Source organism: Hypanus sabinus, unplaced genomic scaffold, assembly GCF_030144855.1.
Source record: "Hypanus sabinus isolate sHypSab1 unplaced genomic scaffold, sHypSab1.hap1 scaffold_1060, whole genome shotgun sequence".
NCBI lineage: Eukaryota > Metazoa > Chordata > Chondrichthyes > Myliobatiformes > Dasyatidae > Hypanus > Hypanus sabinus.
Genome location: NW_026779115.1, coordinates 134,619 through 154,502, shown reverse-complemented (window position 1 = coordinate 154,502; position 19,884 = coordinate 134,619). Strand labels below are relative to the sequence as shown.

Below are 19,884 nucleotides of genomic sequence, written 5' to 3'. Positions count from 1 at the left end.
GAGGGGAAAGTGGGGTAGAGAGAGAAGGGAGAAAAACGGGGAGGCTTAATGAAGAGGGCAGTGAGATAGAAAGGCCGAGGACAGAGAGGATGTGGAGGAAAAAGGAAGAGAACTGGAGAGAGGAGCGAAATTGTATCCGGTAGAGGCATTCATTTGAGAGAAATAGGATGATCGTGAGGAGAGATTGACGGACGCAGAGAGAGAAAGTGATAGACTGAACTGATGGAGGGTTTTAAGAGAACTGATGAACTCTGTCTACTGGTCTGACGTCGCTGCTATTTTTATTGTCTGCGGTCTGTATGCCGGCCCCAGTCAGTGCAGGCCGCACGCTTTCAATACTTCTCTGAAATACTAACAACCACAGCTAATGTTCCAATGGGCGAGAGAGTCAATACTCAGACACCGCTCAGCGGTGTGTTGGTTTCCTGTAAACTATCAATATCTAAAATGTCAGCTTTCTTTGATAAGTACTACACTGTCAAAAAAATGGGCAATCTGTTGTTCTGACCGTCTTCTCGGAGGTAGTGGGCTCGCTTACTTCGGAGTTTGTTGCGGGTTTGTCCCGGGGTCGTGGTTTCCAGAGCACAGAGGGTCTGAAGCCCCGGCGATAATCAGAGCAACGAGAGCGCTGACGCTCAAACCAGGAATCAACTGGAGGTCGGTGCAGTGGTGGGGTATTCCTTGCAAATCTCTCAGACAATAAAGGCACTGAATGTGTAAAAATATATCCGTCCGTCTTTGCCTACTTGTTCACACGTCATCCCTCACCCCTTCCCCCCTTCCATTCCTTTCTTTGTCCTTTCTTCTCTTCCTATTTACCTCCAAATTCCATATTCCTTTAACCTCAATCTCCCTTTCCTGCATCCCTCTCTGCAGCGATTTCTCTTCTCCGTCTCTTCCTTCGCCCATCCCTGACCGTCTCTCTCTCTCTCTCTCTCTCTCTCTCTCTCTCTCTCTCTCTCTCTCTCTCTCTCTCTCTCTCTCTCTCTCTCTCTCCTGCTTTCCCCAGTCAGCTCGCCCTCTCATTTCTCACTCTCTCAGCTCGCCCTCTCATTTCTCACTCTGTCCCCTAATTTCTCTACAGGAATATACCCTATCTCTCCCTACTTCCCCCCATTCTCACCCCAGTATTCCACGTCTCACTTTCGCCAAGCTCTATCCTTCCCTCACTCTAGCCTCCCTGTGATTCTCCACACTCTCACTACTTTCCCTCTAAGCCACTCTCATCGGTCCAGAACAAACCCTCTCACACCCTCGATCTCCCTCTTCCCCAGTACTTCCTCCCCCGCTCTAGTCCCCTCTCTTTATCAGCTGCTCATCTGGTGTGCTCTTGTCTCGCTGAGCTCAGAGACACAGAGCTTCCGAGACAAGATGGACGGCAGAGAGACTAATATGAATATGAAGCTCGTAAAACCGGGCACCCGTCTCCACTGAGAAGTCAGTTGGGCAGCGACTGAGGGATTTCTGACACAGGGATTGTGTGTGGGACGGTGTGGAGGGAGTTTCACTCTGTTTCTGATCCCAAGAGTGTGTGATGGGACAGTATGTGGGAGCTACATTCCGTGTCTGACCATGGAGCATTTTATTGGTCGGGGTGGAAGGAGCTTCACTCTGTTTCTGCCCTAAGAGTGTGTGATGGAACGGTGTGCAGGGGAACTTCACTCGCTTTCTGAACCCTGCAATTGTTAATGACGGTGAGGAGGAAGATTCACTCTGTGTCCGACCGCGGGAGTGTGTGATGGGACGATGGTGAGTGAGCTGCACTCTGTGTCACACTCCGGGAGTGGGTAGTGGAACAGGTGCTTCACTGCGTCTGTCCCCGGAAGTGTGTGATGGCACGATGATCAGGAGCCTTGTCTGTGTGTCTGACGCTAGGAATTTTGGTTTTGATGGTGCCGAGCTGTTCTCTCTCTCTCTCTCTCTCTCACACACACACCACACACACACACACACACACACACTCCTGCTCCGGCACATCGCTTTGGCGCACCACCACTCTCATAGCACCCAGTTCCTTTCAGCAGCCCCTTACTTACTGTGGAGGATGTAATTGATTCCCAATGTCCAGTGAGCGGGCGCCTTTCCCGGGAAACGGCAGAGACCCGGTCACATTTCGGCCCGGTAACGTTCACTGAGAGCGGATGAGAGTGGGAAGAGGGAAAGTTGTCTAGAGATGGTGGGGATACAGAAAGAGAAGTCTTAGTGAGGGAGGGCAGTGAGATAGAAATGCGGAGGAGAGAGAGGGTGTTGAGGAAGAAAAGGAGAGCTGGAGGGAGGAGCGAATTGAAGCGGGGTTAGACGGCATTCATGGGGGAGAAATATTGAGAGAGTGAGGGGGAGAGTGAGGGACGCAGAAAGAGAAAATTATAGACAAATGGTGACGGAGGGTTTTTTGTGGAGAACGGTGGGGGGGTTCGTTCTGTTGGGCAGACGTCGCTGGCTATTTTTGTTTTTTACTGTATAGTATGACGGCCCAGGCAGCAGGTGTAGCCGAACGCTTTCAATACTTCTCTGAAATACTGATAAATCCCCCAGCTCATGTTCACATGGGTGAAGAGAGTCAAACCTCAGACTCTGTGCAGCATGTGTTGGTTTCCTGTAAACTTCAATATCGACACGTCGCATTCCTTTGGTAATTGCTACACAGTCTAAAAACAGCAATCTATTGTTCTAACGTCTTCTCAGAGGGAGGGGGCTCGCTTACGTCGCGGGGTGTTGCGGGTTGTCCCGGTGCTGTGGTTTCCAGAGCACAGAGGGTCTGAAGCCCCGGCGATGAGCAGAGCAACGGGAGCGCTAACGTTCAAACCAGGAATCAACTGGAGGTTGGCGTTGGGGTGGGGTATTCGGTGGCAAATCTCTCTGACAATAAAGTCTCTGAATGAGTGGACAATATATCCGTCCCTCTTTCCCTCCCTGTTCACTCACAGTTTCCTCTTCCATTCATTTTTCTCTCTCTTTTCCCCTTTTTTTTCTCTTCCAATGTCCCTCCAACTTCATATTCCATCTTCCTCAATCGTCTCTTCCCTGCAACCTTCCTCCCTCTCTGCAGAGCTTTCTCTCCTCCATCTCTTCCTTCGCCCCTCCCTGTCCGTCTCTCTCTCTCTCTCCCTCTCTGTCTCTGTCTCTGTCTGTCTGTCTCTCTCTGTCTCTCTGTCTCTCTCTCTCTCTCTCTCTCTCTCTCTCTCTCTCTCTCTCGCTCTCTCTCTTTCTCCTGTTTTCCCCATTTAGCTCGCCCCTCTCATTTCTCACTCTGTCCCCTAATTTCTCTACAGGAATATACCCTATCTCTCCCTACTTCCCCCCATTCTCACCCCAGTATTCCACGTCTCCCTTTCCGCCAAGCCCTATCCTTCCCCTCACTCTAGCCTCCCTGAAATTCTCCACACTCTCACCTACTTTCCCTCTAGCCACTCTCATCGGTCCAGACCAAACCCTCTCACACGCTCAATCTCCCTCTTCCCCAAGTAATTCCTCCCCCTGCTCTAGTCCCCTCTCTTTATCAGCTGCTCATCTGGTGTGCTTTTGTTTCGCTGAGCTCGGAGACACAAGCTTCCGAGACAGGATGGACGACAGTGAGACTTATATGAATGTGAAGCTCGTAAAACCGGGCGCACCGTCTCCACTGAGAAGTCAGTTGGGCAGCGACTGAGGGAGGGAGCCTCAATCTCTTTCTGACACAGGGATTTTGGTATGGGACGGTGTGGAGGGAGATTGAACCTGTGCCTGACGCCGGCATGTGTGATGGGACAGTGTGGAGGGAGCTTCACTCTTTCTGATCCAAGAGTGTGTGATGGGACAGTATGTGGGAGCAACATTCCGTGACTGATCATGGAGCATTTTATTTGTCGGGGTGGAAGGAGCTTCACTCTGTTTCTGATCAGGGATCTTATGAAGGGATGGTGTGGTGTCAGATTCACTACGTCCCTGATCCTGGGTGGTGTGTGATAGGTCAGTGTGGAGGCGGCTTCACACTGTGTCTGCCAAGGAAGTGTGTGAGGGGACAGTGTGCAGGGAACTTCACTCTCTTGTCTGAACCCTGGAATTGTTAACTGGACGGAGAGGAGGAAGCTTCACTCTGTGTCACCGACCGCGGGAGTGTGTGATGGGACGATGTTGAGTGAGCTGCACTCTGTATCTCACTCCGGGAGTGGGTAGTGGCACAGGTGCTTCACTGTGTCCTGTCCCCGGAGGTGTGTGATGGCACGGTGATCAGGAGCTTGACAGTGTGTCTGACGCCAGGAATTTTGGTTCTGATGGTGCCGAGGCACCATCTCTCTCTCTCTCTCTCTCTCTCTCTCTCTCTCTCTCTCTTTAGCCCCCAGTTCCTTTCAGGAACCCCTGACTTACTGCGGAGGATGTAACTGATCCCCATAGCTAGTGAACGACGCCTTTCCCGGGGAAATCGACAGAGACCCGGTCACATTTCGGCCCAGTAACGTTCACTGAGAGCTGATGAGAGTGGGAAGAGGGGAAAGTGGTCCAGAGATGGTGGGGTACAGAAAGAGAAAGCTTAGTGAGGAGGGCAGTGAGATAGAACTGCAGAGGAGAGAGAGGGTGTTGTGGAAAAAGGAGAGGCTGGAGAGGGAGCGAAATTTGAAGCGGGTTAGAGGCTTTCATGAGAGAAGAAATAGTGAGAGAGTGAGGGGGAGAGTGAGGGGACGCAGAAAGAGAAAATGATAGACAGATGGCGACGGAGGGTTTTTGTGAGAACTGTGGGGGCTCCTTCTGTTGTGCTGAAGTCGCTGCTATTTTTGTTTTTTTGCGGTCTGTATGCCGGCCCAGGCAGTGTAGCCGCACGCTTTCAATACTGAAACCCCAGCTCATGTTCACATGGGTGAAGAGAGTCAAACCTCAGTCTCTGTGCAGCATGTGTTGGGTAGATTTCCTGTGAAGTTCAATATCGACACGTTCGCATTCTTTGATAAGTGATACACAGTCTAAAAACGACAATCTATTGTTTGACGTCGTCTCGGAGGGAGGGGGATCGCTTACCTCGGAGGGAGTTGCGGGTGGCCCAGGGGGCGTGGTTTCCAGAGCACAGAGGGTCTGAAGCCGCGGCGATAAGCAAAGCAATGGGAGCGCTGACGGTCAAACCAGGAATCAGCTGGTTGGGGTCTGGGCGGGTAATTCTTTGTAAATTCGGTCCCCAGTATACCATGTCTGTCTTTCCGCAAAGCCCTGTCCTGCCCCGCTCTATCGCATCCCTGTTTCTCTCCACTCTCATACTCTTCCTCCAGCTCCAGACCAACCCCTCTCACTCCCTCAATCTCCTTCCTGCTCAGCATTTCCTCCCACTGCGCTCGGCTCCTCTCTTTATCCAGCTGCTAATCTGCTGTTTGTTTGTCTCGCTGAGCCCAGAGACGCCGAGGATCCTCGACAGGATGGACGACAGCGAGACTTACATGATAATGCAGCGCGTAAACTCCGACTCAAGGTCTCCATCGAGAAGTGAGTGGGATAGTGACGCAGGGGGGAGCATCAATCTCTCTCTGACCCATGCAGTGTGTGATGGGGACGGTGTGCGGGGAGCTACAATCCTGCCTGACCCTAAGTGTGTGTGATGATACAGTGTGGAGGGATCTTGACACTGTGTCTAACCCCGGGAGTGTGGTGACTGGACGGTGTGAGAGGGAGATTCACTCTGACTCTGACCCCTGGAGTGTGTGATGGAACGGTGTGATGGAAGCCTCTCCTTCCGAGTAAAATGACAACTCCTCTCTCTCTCTCTCTCTCTCCTCTCTCCTCCTCTCTCTCTCTCTCTCCTCTCTCTCTCTCTCTCTCTCTCTCTCTCTCTCTCTCTCTCTCTCTCTCTCTCTCTCTCTCTCTCTCTCACTCTCTCTCTTTCTCTCTCTCTCTCTCGCTCACGCCCACCCCGGGAACGAGACAGACGGCCCGGTCACATTTCAGTCCAGTAACGTTCACGGCGAGCGGGGGAGGAAAGGGGAAGAAAAAGGCTGGAGAGGGAGGGCAGCCGGAAAGATAAGCTTAGTGTTGTTGGCTGTGAGACAGAAAGGCAGTGGACAAAGGGAGAGTGGAGGAAAATGTAGAGAACTGGAGATAGGAGCGAAATGGATAGGGTTAGAGGCATTCACTTTCTCCCTCAGGGAGAGAGTGAGGTGAGAGTGAGGGTAGAGTGAGGGCGCAGAGATAGAAAACGACAGACAGAAGGTGATGGAGCTTTTGTGAGAACTGCTGAAATCCGTCTGTTGGGCTGACGTCGCTGTTATTTTTATTTTTTTGCTGTCCGGATGCTGGCCCAGTCAGTGTAGCCGCACGCTTTCAATACTTCTCCCGAAATACTGATTAACCCCAGCTTGTGTTCTCATGGGCGAAGAGAGTCAATACTCAGACAGCGCTCAGCGTGTGTTGGTTTCCTGTAAACTTCAATTTCTAAATGTCCGCTTTCTTTGATCAGTACTACACAGTTTGAAAATGACAATCTATTGTTTGCCGTCTTCTCGGAGGGACGGGGCTCGCTTACTTCGGTGGGTGTTGCGGGTAGTTCCGGGGCCGTGGTTTCCAGAGAACAGAGGGTCTGAAGCCCCGACGATAAACAAAGAGCAAAGGGACCGCTGACGCTTAAAACCAGCTATCAACTGGAGGTTGGGGTTTGTGGTGGGCTATTCGCTGCAAATCTGTCTGACAATAAAGGCTATGTATGAGTGAGAATATATCCGCCCGTCTTTCCTTCCTGTTCACTCATCATACGTCACTCTTCTCTCACTCATTCCTTTCTGCTCCTACTTCTCTTCTTAGGTCCCACCAACTTCCTTAATCTATCTCTCTTAAACTTCCCTGCAAATCTCCTCCCTCTCTGTAGCGCTTTCTCTCTTCCCTCTCGTCCTTCGCACCCTCCTGTCCGTCTCTCTCTCTCTCTCTCTCTCTCTCTCTCTCTCTCTCTCTCTCTCTCTCTCTCTCTCTCTCTCTCTCTCTCTCTCTCTCTCTCTCTCTCTCTCTCTCTCTCTCTCTCTCTCTCTCTTCTCTTGCTTTCACCCGTTAGTTCGCCCGCTGTGTTTTCACTCTTTCCCTAATTTCTGTACAGGGATCCTCCACCCTCTCTATTTCGGCCCCTGGCTCTCCCCACGTTACCCCCTTCTGAACCCCCTATACCACGTCTCTTTTTCCGCCAAGCCCTATCCTTCACATCAATATAGCCTCCCTCTGATTATCCACACTCTGACTACACACCCAGACATCGTCTCTCATCGGTCCAGACACACCCCTCTCAAACCCTCAGTCTCCCTCATTCCCAACACTTCCTTCACCTGCTCTCGGCTCCTCTCTTTATCATCTGCTCATCCGGTGTGAGCTTTTCTCGTTGATCGCAGACGCAGGATCCTCCTCGACAGGAAGACTTACATTAATATGCAGCTCGTGAAACCTACTCTCGGTCTCCATCGAGAAGTAAATAGGGCAGAGACAGAGGGCGGAAGCTTCAGTCTATATCTGACCCAGGGAGTGTGTGATCGGACGGTGCGGAGGGAACTTCGCTCCGTATCTGAACCGAGGAGTGTGTGGAGGGGGCTTCATAGACTGACCTCTGCCGTTTTTGATGGGACGGAGAGGAGGAAGCAGCATTCTGTGTCTGATCCCGTGACGTTGTGATGGGACGGTGGGGGAGAGGAAACACACGCTGTCTGACCCTGGGAGTGTGTGATGCGACTGTGTGGAGGAACCTTCACTCTGTGTCTGACCCCGGTAGTGTTTGATGGGATGGTGTGGAGGGAGATTCACTTTGTGTCTGACCACGAGAGTGTGTGATGGGACGGTGTGCAGGGGATTCAGAGTGTGTCTGACCCCGGGAGTGTGTGATGGGACGGTGTGGAGCGAGCTTCACTCTGTGTCTGACCCTAGGACGGTGTGATAGGACGGTGTGGAGGGAGCTTCACTCTGTGTCTGACCCCGGGACTGTGTTCTGCCTCTAATGACGGGACTGTGTGATCGGACGGTGCGGAGGGAGATTTGCTTTCTGTCTGACCCCGGTAGTGTTTGATGGGACGGTCTGGACGGAGCTACAATCCGTGCCTGACTCTGAGTATGTGTGTTGAGATGGTGTGGAGGGATCTTGACTCTGTGTCTGACCGGGCCATTGTGTTATGGGGCAGTGTGAAAGGCACTGCGCTCTGTGTCTGAGTGTCCGGTGTGGAAGGAGCATGACTCTGTGCATGACCCCGGGTGTGTTTGATGTGACGGCTTTGAGGAAGTTTTACCGTGTGTGTGACTTCGGGAGTGTGTGATGGGACGGTGTGGAGGGAGCTTCAAACTGTGTCTGACCCCCCACACTTTTAAAGGTCGATATGTGTTAGATTTTGTGAAATGTGTTCAGGAAGATTTTCTAAATCAATATATAGATGTACCAGCGAAGGAGGATGTAATATTAAGATCTCCTTTTAGGAAATTATTTAGGACAGGAAACTGAGGTGTGTGCAAGGGAACATGTTGGTTCCAATTATCATAACATCATTAGTTCAACTTGATCATAAATAAAGATAGATCTGGTCCTCGGGCTGAAGTTCTAAACTGGAAAACGGCCAAATTTCAAGAAGAGAGCATGGATCTAAAAAGCGTTGTTTGGGACAGTTTGTTCTCTGCCAAGGATGTGATTGGTAAGTGTGAGGCCTTCAAAGGAGAAATTTTAAGAGTGCAGTGTTTCTAGGTTCTTGTCAGGGTTAGTCAAAGTGAGTAAGAATAAGGAACCTTGGTTCTCCGGGTATATTGGAAATCTGATAAAGAAGAAGAGAGAGGTGCGTAACGTGTACAGACAACAGGGAGGAAATAAGATGCCTGAGGAGTATAAAAAGAATAAGAAAATACTTAAGAAAGAAATCAGGATGTCTAAAAGAAAACATAAGGTTACTTTGGCTGTCAGGGTGAAGGATAATCCTAAGAGCTTCGACATATGTTTAGAACAAAAGGAGAGTAAGGGATAAAATTGTTCCTCTTGATGATCAGAGTGGTCGGCTATGTATGGAACCAAAAGCAATGGGAGAGGTATTATTTTTCTTTTTTGCAAATGTGTTTGCTATGAAACTGAAATGGAGTCTATGGAAACAAGGCAAACAAGTAGGGAGATCATGGAACTTACACAGATTAAAGAGGAGGAGGTGCTTGCTGTCTTGAGGCAAATCAGAGAGGATAAATCCCCAGGACCTGACAGGCTATTCCCTCGGACCTTGAAAGCGACTAGTGTTGAAATTGCAGTGGCCCTGGCAGAAATATTTAAAATGTCAATATTCACTGGTCAGGTGCCAGAGGATTGGAGGATAGCTCATGCAGTTCAGTTGTTTAAAAAAAAAAGTCTCAAAAAGTAAGCCGGGAAATTATAGGTCAGTAAATTTGACAATGTTAGCAGGTAAATTATTGGAAGGAATACTAAGAGATAGCATTTACAGGTTTTTGGTTAGACAGGGACTTATTAGAAAAAGTTAGCATGGCTTTGTGCGTGGTAGGTTATGCGTAAACAATCTATTACAGTTTTTCGAAGAAGGGTCCAGGAAAGTGGCTGAAGGGAAGGTAGTGGATGTTGTATGCATGGACTATAGTAAGGTCTTCGACAAAATACCGCACAGATGGTTAGTTAGGAAGATTCAGTCGCTGCATATACATCTAGAGGTGGTCAGCTGGATTAGACATTGCCTCAATGGAGGAATCCAGAGAGTGGTAGTGGAGGATTGCTACTCTGAGTGGAGGCCTGTATCTAGTGGTGTGCCACAGGGATCAGAGCTGTGTCCATTGTTATTTGCCAACTATATCAATCTGGATGATAATGTGTCAAATTGGATCAGCAAATTTACTGATGTTACAAAGGTTGAAGGTGTAGTGGACGGTGAAGAAGTTTTTTCAATGCTTGTAGAGGGATTTGGACCAGTTGCAGAAATGGGCGGAAGAATGGCAGATGAAATTTAACGCGGGCATTTATGAGGTATTGCACTTCGGAAGGGCAAATCAAGGTAAGATCATACAAGGTAAATGGTAGGACACTGAGGAGTGCAATAGAACAGAGGGATCTGGGAGTAGAAATACGTAATTTCCTGAAAGTGGCGTCACAGGTGTCTAGGATCGTAAAGAAAGCTTTTGGTATATTGGCCTTGATAAATCAAAGTACTCAGTATACGAGTTGGAATGTAATGGTGAGGATGTCTAAGACATTGGTGGGACGGAATTTGGAGTACTGTGTGTAGTTTTGGTCACCTATTTACTGGAAGGATATTAATAATGTTGAAAGAATGCAGGGAAACTTTACAAGGATCTTGCTGGGACTTGAGTTACAGAGAACGGTCGGATAGGTTAGGACTTTATTCCCTGGGCAGTAGGAGAATGAGATGGATTATGATGGATATAGGTATAGTGAAAGCAAGCAGGTTTTATTTCCCACTGATGCTAGGGGAGACAAAAATCAAATTCATGCATTAAGGATGAAGGAGGGAAAGCTTAAAGGGATCCATATGGTGGCGTGGGATCTCCTTCGCGCACGGAGTGGTGGGAGTGTGGAATGAAATGCCAGATGAAGTGGTGAATGCGGGCTCACTTTTGACGTTAAAAAATAACCTGGACTAGGATATGGATGAGAGGGATTTGGTGGGATATGGCCCAGGTGAGGGTCTGTGGGCCTAGGCGAAAGAAATGTTTCTGCACAGCCAAGAAGGACCAAAAGTCCTGTTTCTGTGCTGTGATGTTCTATGGTTCAATGGATGCAGGAAGTTGTGGTGAAAGTGTCGCGCTGTGTCTGAACACGGAAGTGTGCGACGGGACAGTGTGGAGGGGGCATCACACTCTTTCTGACCGGGGGAATGGTAAATGAGACGGTGTGGAGGAAGCGTCACTCTAGTTCCGACCACGAGAGTGTATAATGAGACGGTGGGTGAGTGAGCACACACTATGTCTCACTCCGGGAATGGGTCGTGGGACAGGTGCTTCACTTATGTCGAACACAGGGAATGTTGGTTCGGACGGTGCGGATTGCGTTCTCTCTTTCTCTCTCTCTCTCTCTCTCTCTCTCTCTCTCTCTCTCTCTCTCTCTCTCTCTCTCTCTCTCTCTCTCTCTCTCTCTCTCTCTCTCTCTCTCTCTCTCTCTCTCACTCTCTCTCTCTCTCACTGTCACACACACACACACACACACACACACACACACAAATTTCACGCGGGTTAGAGGCTTTCCCGGCAGAGAAATTGGGAGATTGTGACGCAGAGAGAGAAATGATAGACAGAAGGTGATGGAGGCTTTTTGTGAGAACCGCTGAAGTCCGTCTGTTGAGCTGAAGTCGCTGCTATTTTTATTTTTTGCTGTCTACTCGGCGGCCCAGTCAGTGTAGCCGCACGCTTTCAATACTTCTCTGAAGTACTGGTAAACCGCAGCTTATGTTCTCATGGGCTAAGAGACTCAATACTCAGTCAAGGCTCAGCGTGTGTTGGTTTCCTGTAAACTTCAATATCTAAATGTCCGCATTCTTTGATCAGGACTATACTGTTTCAAAATGACATTCTAATGTTCTGACATCTTCTTTGAGTGAGTGTGTGATGGGACATTGTAGAGTTTGTTGGTGAACTCGAAATCTGTAACGCAAAGGTGTGGAGGTGCCTTCACTGTGTGTGATTCTGGGAATCTGTGCTGAGAGAGTCTAGAGGAAGCCTCACTTTGTCTCTGACCACGGGATTGCTTGATAAGGTAGTGTGGAGTGTGCTTTATACTGTGTATGACCCCGGGAGTGTGTGATGGGAAGGTGTGGATGGAGATTCAATCTGTATCTGACCCCGGGAGTGTGTGATGGTACGGTGACGAGGGAGATTCTATCTGTATCTGACCCCGGGAGTGTGTGATGGGACGGTGATTCACTCTGTGCCTGACTCCCGGAGTGTGCGAAGGGACGGTGTGGCGGAAAATTCCCTTTGTGTCTGACTCCCGGAGTGTGTGATGGGACACTCTAGAGGTTGTTGGTGAACTCGGTATCCGTAACGGAACGGTGTGGAGGGAGATTCACTCTGTGTCTGACTCAGGGAGTGTGTGATGGGATGGTGTAGAGGGAAATTCACTCTGTGTCTGATCTTGGGTGTATGTGATGTGACGGTGTGGAGGGAGATTCACTCGGTGTCTGACTCCACGAGTTTGTGATGTGGCTGTGTGGAGGGAGATTCACTCTGTGTCTGACTCCACGAGTTTGTGATGTGACGGTGTGGAGGGAGATTCACTCTGTGTCTGACTCCACGAGTTTGTGATGTGACGGTGTGGAGGGAGATTCACTCGGTGTCTGACTCCACGAGTTTGTGATGTGGCTGTGTGGAGGGAGATTCACTCTGTGTCTGACTCCGCGAGTTTGTGATGTGACGGTGTGGAGGGAGATTCACTCTGTGTCTGACTCCACGGGTTTGTGATGAGGCTGAGTGGAGGGAGATTCACACTGTGTCTGACTCCACGATTTTGTGATGTGTCTGTGTGGAGGGAGATTCACTCTGTGTCTGACCCTCACTGACGTGTGTCCAGCTGACCCTGATGTACTTAATTTCGAGACATTCCCTGAACCCTCGGTCGGGACAGATCGAGGTCAGTTTCATCTTTATCGGTTTAAACCTCTTTAGCTGACGTGTCCAATCCTGTCGAGAGATCTCAGAGCAAACTTACAGTTGACTCCAACGATTCCCTGTTTGAAAATAACACGGAGGGAACGCGTGAGAGATGCGATGACGGGGAAATTCCCTTTGCTTTTCCGTGCGGAGCTTTGCATGTCGGTGGGAGAGACGGTGAGAAGCGTGGGCGGTATAAAACCTTAAGCCCTCTCTCCCTTTTCTAACCCCACTCTCTTTTTCCTCTTTCGCCTTCTGTCATCTCCCTGTCCTTCTCTCACCCCGTCTCCTCTCGCCGTCTCTGCACTGTCCCTCACTCACAGTATTTCCCCTACTGACTCCCACAGTGCCCTTCTATTTGCCCTCTCTCATTGTCCCGTCACTCCTTTATCACAGTTACCGTCTCCATCACTCCTGGTTTCTCCATCGTACTATTTTTATCTCTCTCTGTCAACTCTCATTCCATCCCGCCACATCTCCCGTTCCTCCTACCTCTCTGTCCGTTTGTCGCTCATCTCCCCTCGCTCCTTTAACTCCTTTCTAAACACCCCTCTCTCCCCGTCGCTCTCCCCCTCGCTCTTTTCCCTCTCTGAAATCCCCTTGTTCTCTCTTTCCTATCATTCTTCTATCCTCTCTCGCTCTCCCATCTCATTTCGCTCTATCACCTTCACACTCCTCTCTCCCCGACTCATTTTCCCCTTCCTCCTCCCACTCTACCCATTCTTTTTCTCGCACTTTCATGCCCAATGTCCTCATCGCTCTCTCCCCACTCTGCCTATTGTTTTCACCTTCACTCTATCCCCACGTCTCTGTCCTCTCTCTCTCCCCTCTTCTCACTCACACTCTGCCGCTGTCTCACCCCTTCTCACCCCTTACGTATCCCTCTCTCTCTTCTCTCAACCCCCCTCTCTTCTGTCAATTACCGATTACCTCTCCTATTCCCTACCGCTCTCACTCTCTTCTCATCCGCCTGACCGACTCTCTCCCCCAGAAGGTCTGAACTCCACTGACTCTGCGCTGAACGTTCGGAAAGAGGAACCGCTCATCGATGTGGATGAAGAACCTCCCATTTCCCCGGGACCCGACGGGCTGTCAACCACAGCACAAACAGGTCAGAGTTCACAGTTATGACATCATTCTGGAGGGGACACGTGCCATAATCTCAAGAGTCCGTGTTTCTATTGCATCTGTATCGACCACGTCCACTGTCAGCTCAGTCCATAGACTGACCACCGTCTGGGTAAAAAAAATGTTTTCTCTCGGCTCCGCAATTCAATCCCTTTCTCCTCTCATCTTAGCCTTGTGCGCTCTGGGCCTCGAGAGTGCAGGAACAGACGTATGGGAGCAGGGAGAAAAAGAAGGCAGTAAATGTATTTGTCCTGCTAGTGATAAACAGAGAGGAAGTGGTGGAAAATTTCTTAAATGCATTTATTTTAATGCTCGAGATATTGTAAGAAAGGTGGATGAGTTTGGAGCGTGGTTTGATACCTGGAAATATGATGTTGTAGCAATTATTGAAACATTGTTGCAGGAGGGGAGTGATTGGCAACTAAATATTCCTGGATTTCGTTGCTTCAGGTGTGATAGAATCGGAGGGACAAGAGGGGGAGATGTTCCGTTGGTTGTCAGAGAAAAAGTTACAGCGGTGCTCCGGCAGGATAGATTAGAGGGCTCGTCTAATATATTACAGATGTGTTGTAGACCACCTAATGGACAGCAAGAATTGGAGGAGCAAATCTGTAAGGAGATAGCAGATGTTTGTAGTAATCACGCGGTTGTGATTGTGGCAGATTTGAATTTTCCGCACACAGACTGGGAAGCCAATACTGTAAAAGGGATTGATGATTTGGATTTGTAAAGTATGTACAGAATAGAGTTTTTTGCAGCAATGTATAGAGGTACCAATCAGAGAAGGGGCAGTGTTGGATCTTCTATTAGGGAATGAAATAGGTCCGGTGACGGAGGTATATGTTTTCGGGAGCACTTCGGTCCAGTGATCACAATGCCATTAATTTCAATATTATTACGGAGAAAGATTGGAATGGACCCAGTGTTGAGATTTTTGAGATTTTTCATTGGAGAAAGGCTAATTTTGAAGCGATGCGAAAGAATTAGAAGGAGTGGATAGGGAATATTTGTTTTATGGGAAAAATGTAATAGAGAAATGGAGGTCATTTAAAGGTGAAGTTTTGAGGGTACAGAATCTTTATGTTCCTGTTTGGTGGAAAGGAAAGGTTAAACGTTTGAGAGGGCCATAGTTCTCAGGGGATATTGGAAACTTGGTTAGGAAAAAGAGAGATATCTACAATAAACATAGGCAGCATGGAGTAAATGAGGTGATCGAAGAATATAAAGGATGTAATCTTAAGAAAGAAATTAGAAAAGCTAAAAGAAGATACCAGGTTGTTTTGGCAAGTACGGGGAAAATAAATCCGAAGGATTTCTACAGTTACCTGAATAGCAAAAGGATAGTGAGGGATAAAACTGGTCCCTTAGAGAATCAGAGTGTACAGCTACGTGCGGAGCCGAAAGAGATGGGGGTATTCATTATGGAGAAGAATACTGGATTGTATAAGGTAAGGTAAACAAGTAGTGAAGTTATGTAAATAAACGGTTAAAGCGGAGGAAGTACTGGCGCTTTTAAGGAATATAAAAGTGAACAAATCTCCAGGTGCTGACAGGATTTTCCCTAGGACCTTGAGGGAGGTTATTGCAGAAATAGCAGGGGCTCTGACAGAAATATTTCAAATGTCATTAGAAACGGGGATTGTGCCGGAGGATTGGCGGGTTGCTCATGTGGTTCCATTGTCTAAAAAGGGTTCTTAAGAGTAAACTTAGCAATTATAGGCCTGTCAGTTTGACGTCCGTGGTGGGTAAATTAATGGAAAGTATTCTTATAGCTGTTATAAGAATTATCTGGATACAGAGGGTCTGATTAGGAAGATTCAACGGATTTGTACGTGGAAGGTCATGTTTGTCACTTCTAATTGAATTTATTGAAGAGGTTACGAGGAAGGTTGATGAGGGTAAAGCAGTGGATTTTGTCTATATGGACTTCAGTAAGGCCTTTGACAAGTATCGCATGGAAGGTTAGTTAGGAAAGTTCAATCGTTAGGTATTAATATTGAAGTAGTAGAATATATTCAAAAGTGGCTGGATGGGAGATGCCAGTGAGTAGTGGTGGATAACTGTTTGTCAGGTTGGAGGCCGGTGACTAGTGGTGTGCCTCAGGGATCTGTACTGGGTTCAATGTTGTTTGTCAAATACATCAATGATCAGCATGATGGGGTGTTAAATTGGATTAGTAAATATGCAGATGATACTAAGTTAGGTGGCGTTTTGCCTACTGAAGTAGGTTTTCAAAGTTTGCAGAAAGATTTAAACCATTTAGAAGAGTGGGCTGAGCGATGGCAGATGGAGTTTAATGTTGATAAGTGTGAGGCGCTACATTTTGGTAGGAATAATCCAAATAGGACATACATGGAAAATGTTAGGGCATTGAAGAATGAGGTAGAACAGTGTGATCTGGAAATAATGGTGCATAGTTCCCTGAAAGTGGAATCACACGTGGAAAGGGTGGTGACGAAAGCTTTTGGTATTTTGGCCTTTATAAATCAGAGCATTGAGTATAGGAGTTGGGATGTAATGTTAAAATTGTATAATACATTTGTAAGGCCGAATTTGGAGTATTGCGTACAGTTCTGGTCACTGAAATATAGTAAAGTTGTCAACAAAATAGAGAGAGTACAGAGAAGATTTACTGGAAGGTTGCCTGGGTTTCAGCACCTAAGTTACAGGGAAAGATTGAAGAAGTTAGGTTTTTATTCTTTGGAGCGCAGAACGTTGAGGGGGGACGATAAAGGTATATAAAATTATGAGAAGGATAGATAGAGTTGACGTGTATAAGCTTTATCTATTGAGACTAGGGGAGATTCAAACAAGACCACATGAGTTGAGACTTATGGGGCAAAAGTTTAAGGGTAACCTGAGGGGGAATTTCTTTACTCAGAGAGTGGTGGCTGTATGGAATGAGCTTCCAGTAGCAATTTTAGAGGCATGTTCGGTATTGTCATTTAAAGCAAAATTGTGTAGGTATATGGACAGGAAATGAATGAAGGGTTATGGGTCGGTGGGATTAGGTGAGAGTAGGCTTTCGACAAGGACTAGAATGACCGGGATGGCCGGTTTCCGTGCTGCAATTGTAATATGGTTATATGGTCATGTGGTTATTCTGCAAGTCTGGGGAAATAACTGTACGCGTTGACCCCTCGTGGTATTATAAGTCTCTGTGAGGTCATCACTACGCTCCAGGAATTAAGGTCCCAACCTGTCCGACCTCTCTCCTTTGATCAGTCTCCCGAGTCCGGCAACATTCTCGTTCTCTTCCTGCTCTCTCATCCACTCTTACATTGCACTCCTCACTCTCTCTGACCAACTCCTACCCTATTCTCCTCCTTTGCTCGCGTCATGTATCTCCCCCACCACTCTCCTGCACTCCTACAAATCTATGGCCTTCTTTCTGCACATCCGTTCCATTCTTCTCCGTCGTCCCACCCTCACCCACTCCCACCCCACTCTCTCCTCTCCCTATTTCCTCTCCCACCCTTTCTCTCGCCCGTCTCTGTCCGTTCTCTCTAAAATAGCCTCCGCGTTTCCTCAACCTTCTCCCTCGTCGCCATCGACTCTCACGTCAATCCTCTGCCCAGTTGTTCCCGATACCCCGGTCCTGAGGAACGTCTGTGCTCATTCACCCAGCCTGCGCCCGTCTTGGTTTTATACATTTCTGTAAGGTCGCCCCTGCGCTCCAAGGAATCAAGTCCCGACCTGCCCGACCTATCTCCATGCCTCACTCCCCCGAGTCCAACATCCTCGTAAACCTTCCAGCACAGTGGCCTTTCCTATATCAGGGCGACCGACACTGAACAAGAGCGGCGTCACTGGACATCTGCAACGTGATCTCCCGACTCCTGTACCATCATCTTCCATCTCAGTGTACCATCTGAGAAATTGTTAAAGTCTAGGTAGATGTCATCTACTCCCCGGGCCTGATCAGTCCTTCCCGATTATAGTATCCCCGGCGACTATCCCTCGGTCTCAGGCCATCCGTATCTCTCTCCCTCCTCCAACTTCCACCATCCGGATCTTCGCCCTCCCGCCCTCTCTCACCGCTCCTTTCTTTCTTCGTCCCTCCCGTCCACTCTTCCATCTCCCAGAGTGATCTACCATCTGGGATCTTGTGACAGTATTTGTCAGTGTACATTTTACCAACCAATCAGTGAAACAGGTCCTACGCAATCAAATCGGTCAGTCTAATCCCCCCTGACCCCACCCCCTTATACAGTGGAACCCAACAATAGCTCATTAAAGACCCTATCCATCACGTCTGGTACTCTGCCCTAAAGAGCCACCCTGCTGTCTTACTCCAAAGATGGAAATATGACGTGTCTACATCCATGGACACTGTCTACATTTCCTGCTGTCTCCGTGAAGTAACCAGCATAAACATAGACCCCCAAACAAACCCGCCGCACTCACTCCCATCGGGAAGAACGTTACGGAAGCTCGTCCCACCACTCTCAAGGACGGCTTCTGCCCCGTTTTTATCGGATTATCGAAAGGCCCCCTAGGGCAACGTGGAGGGAGCTTCAGTCGATGACTGACCCCAGTCGTGTGTGATAGGACCATGGGGTGGGAGCATCACTCTGTGTCTGACCCCAGGAGTTTGTGATGGAACCGTCCCGAGGGAGATTCACTCTGTGTCTGACCCTCAATCTTCTGTGTCCAGCTGAACCTGATGTGCTGTACGCGGATGTAAATTTCAAGACCCTCTCGGCAACCCGAGTCCGGACTGATCGAGGTCAGTTTCATCTTTGTTACTTCGTCCCTGTTAAGGTGACGTGTCCAATCCTGTCGCGAGATCTCAGGACAAACGTCCAGTTGACCCTAATGATTCCCTGTTTGTGAATAACACGGTGGGAACGCGTGAGAGATGCGAAGGGGGGTGGATTTTCTGTTTGAGGATCGGTGCGGAGTGTTGCACCCTGGGAGGGGCGAATTAGAGGTAGCGCCGTGGGATGGATTGTGGAGGGAGTGCTGTGGGAAGATGGCATGGTATGCAGAGGAAGGCGCCACGAGGAGCAAGCGATGTGGGGAATGGGTGGTGGAGATCAGTTAGATTCATGTTGTTGTAGTGAGGAAGCAGGACTGTTTGTGAGACGCGGAGAAGCAGCTCGGTATTAAATCTTAACTCCCTCTCCCTTTTCTAACACCACTCTCTTTTCAATCTTTTTCCCTTCTATCACGCCGTCTCCTCTCTCGCTCCATCCCCTGTCTCTCCCTCACACTATTTCCCCTACTGTACCCAACTGTCCCGTACTCTCCGTCCTCTCTCATTGCCCACACTCCCTCCGCACTCTCTTCTATCACAGCCACCGTTTCTAACAATCTCGAACTCCCTCTCTATCGCGCTTTCCTTGATCACTCTCATACCCCCGTCAACCACGCCTATTCTTCCCATCTCTCACTGTCTCGAAATTTGCCACTCATCTCCCCTCCACGCTTTCTCTTTCTCTCCATCCATTTCTCCCGCTCCCCGACGTTCTCCCAGCTTGCAATTTCCCCTCTCACTGAAATTCTCTTGTTCTCGCTTCCTCCTCCCTCTCCCACTTCCGCCCACCTTCCCTCTCCCTTCTCATTCCCCTCCATTCATCTCTCACGCCTCTCACTCCGCTCCCCTCGACACTCTCTGCCCCCTTTCCCTTTCTCTCCCCGTTCTTTCGCTCGCATTTTCCTGTCCAATGCCCACATCGCGCTCTCCCCTCTCTGTCCGGAGTTTTCTCCTTCTCTCTTCCACGTCTCTGTCCTCTCTCTCCCCGCTCTCCCTCACCCTCTATCTTGATACCTCATACCCTCTCTCCCTTCACTTTCCCCTCTGTCTCCCCGACTCCATCCCCCATTCCCTCCCGCTCTCACTCTCTTCCTAATCTGCCTGTCTCTCTCTCTTTTCCTCCCAGACGGACTGAACTCTACCTACTCCATGCTGAACTTTCGGAAAAAGAAACCCCGTATCGATGAGGACGAAGATCCGCCCATTTCCTCGGGACCCGGCGGGCTGTCAACCAGCGCACCAACAGGTCAGAGTTCACAGTGATGACGTCATTTTGGAGTGGTCAGTCTCATACTCCTAAGTGTTTGTACTCCATCTGCTTGGACCACCTCCTCTGTCAGCTCGTTCCATAGACTGACAACCATCTGGGTAATGATAGATTGTCACACGGGTCCCAATTAAATCCTATTTCTCCTTCAACTTAGACTTGTGCGCTCTGG

At 48.9% G+C, this 19,884-nt stretch overlaps 1 protein-coding gene across 1 annotated transcript in view; it reads left to right on the top strand.

The window, feature by feature from the left end:
• Positions 1 to 5,345: 5,345 nt before the first annotated feature.
• LOC132386209 (uncharacterized) overlaps positions 5,346 to 19,884 on the top strand; it is a 32,504-nt gene continuing 17,965 nt past the window's right edge. Inside the window, exons 1-3 of the mRNA XM_059958489.1 lie at positions 5,346 to 5,448; positions 18,344 to 18,415; positions 19,572 to 19,691. Of these exons, the coding sequence (XP_059814472.1) occupies positions 5,382 to 5,448; positions 18,344 to 18,415; positions 19,572 to 19,691 (259 nt within the window). The 5' untranslated portion in view covers positions 5,346 to 5,381. The remainder of the gene's footprint in view (positions 5,449 to 18,343; positions 18,416 to 19,571; positions 19,692 to 19,884) is intronic.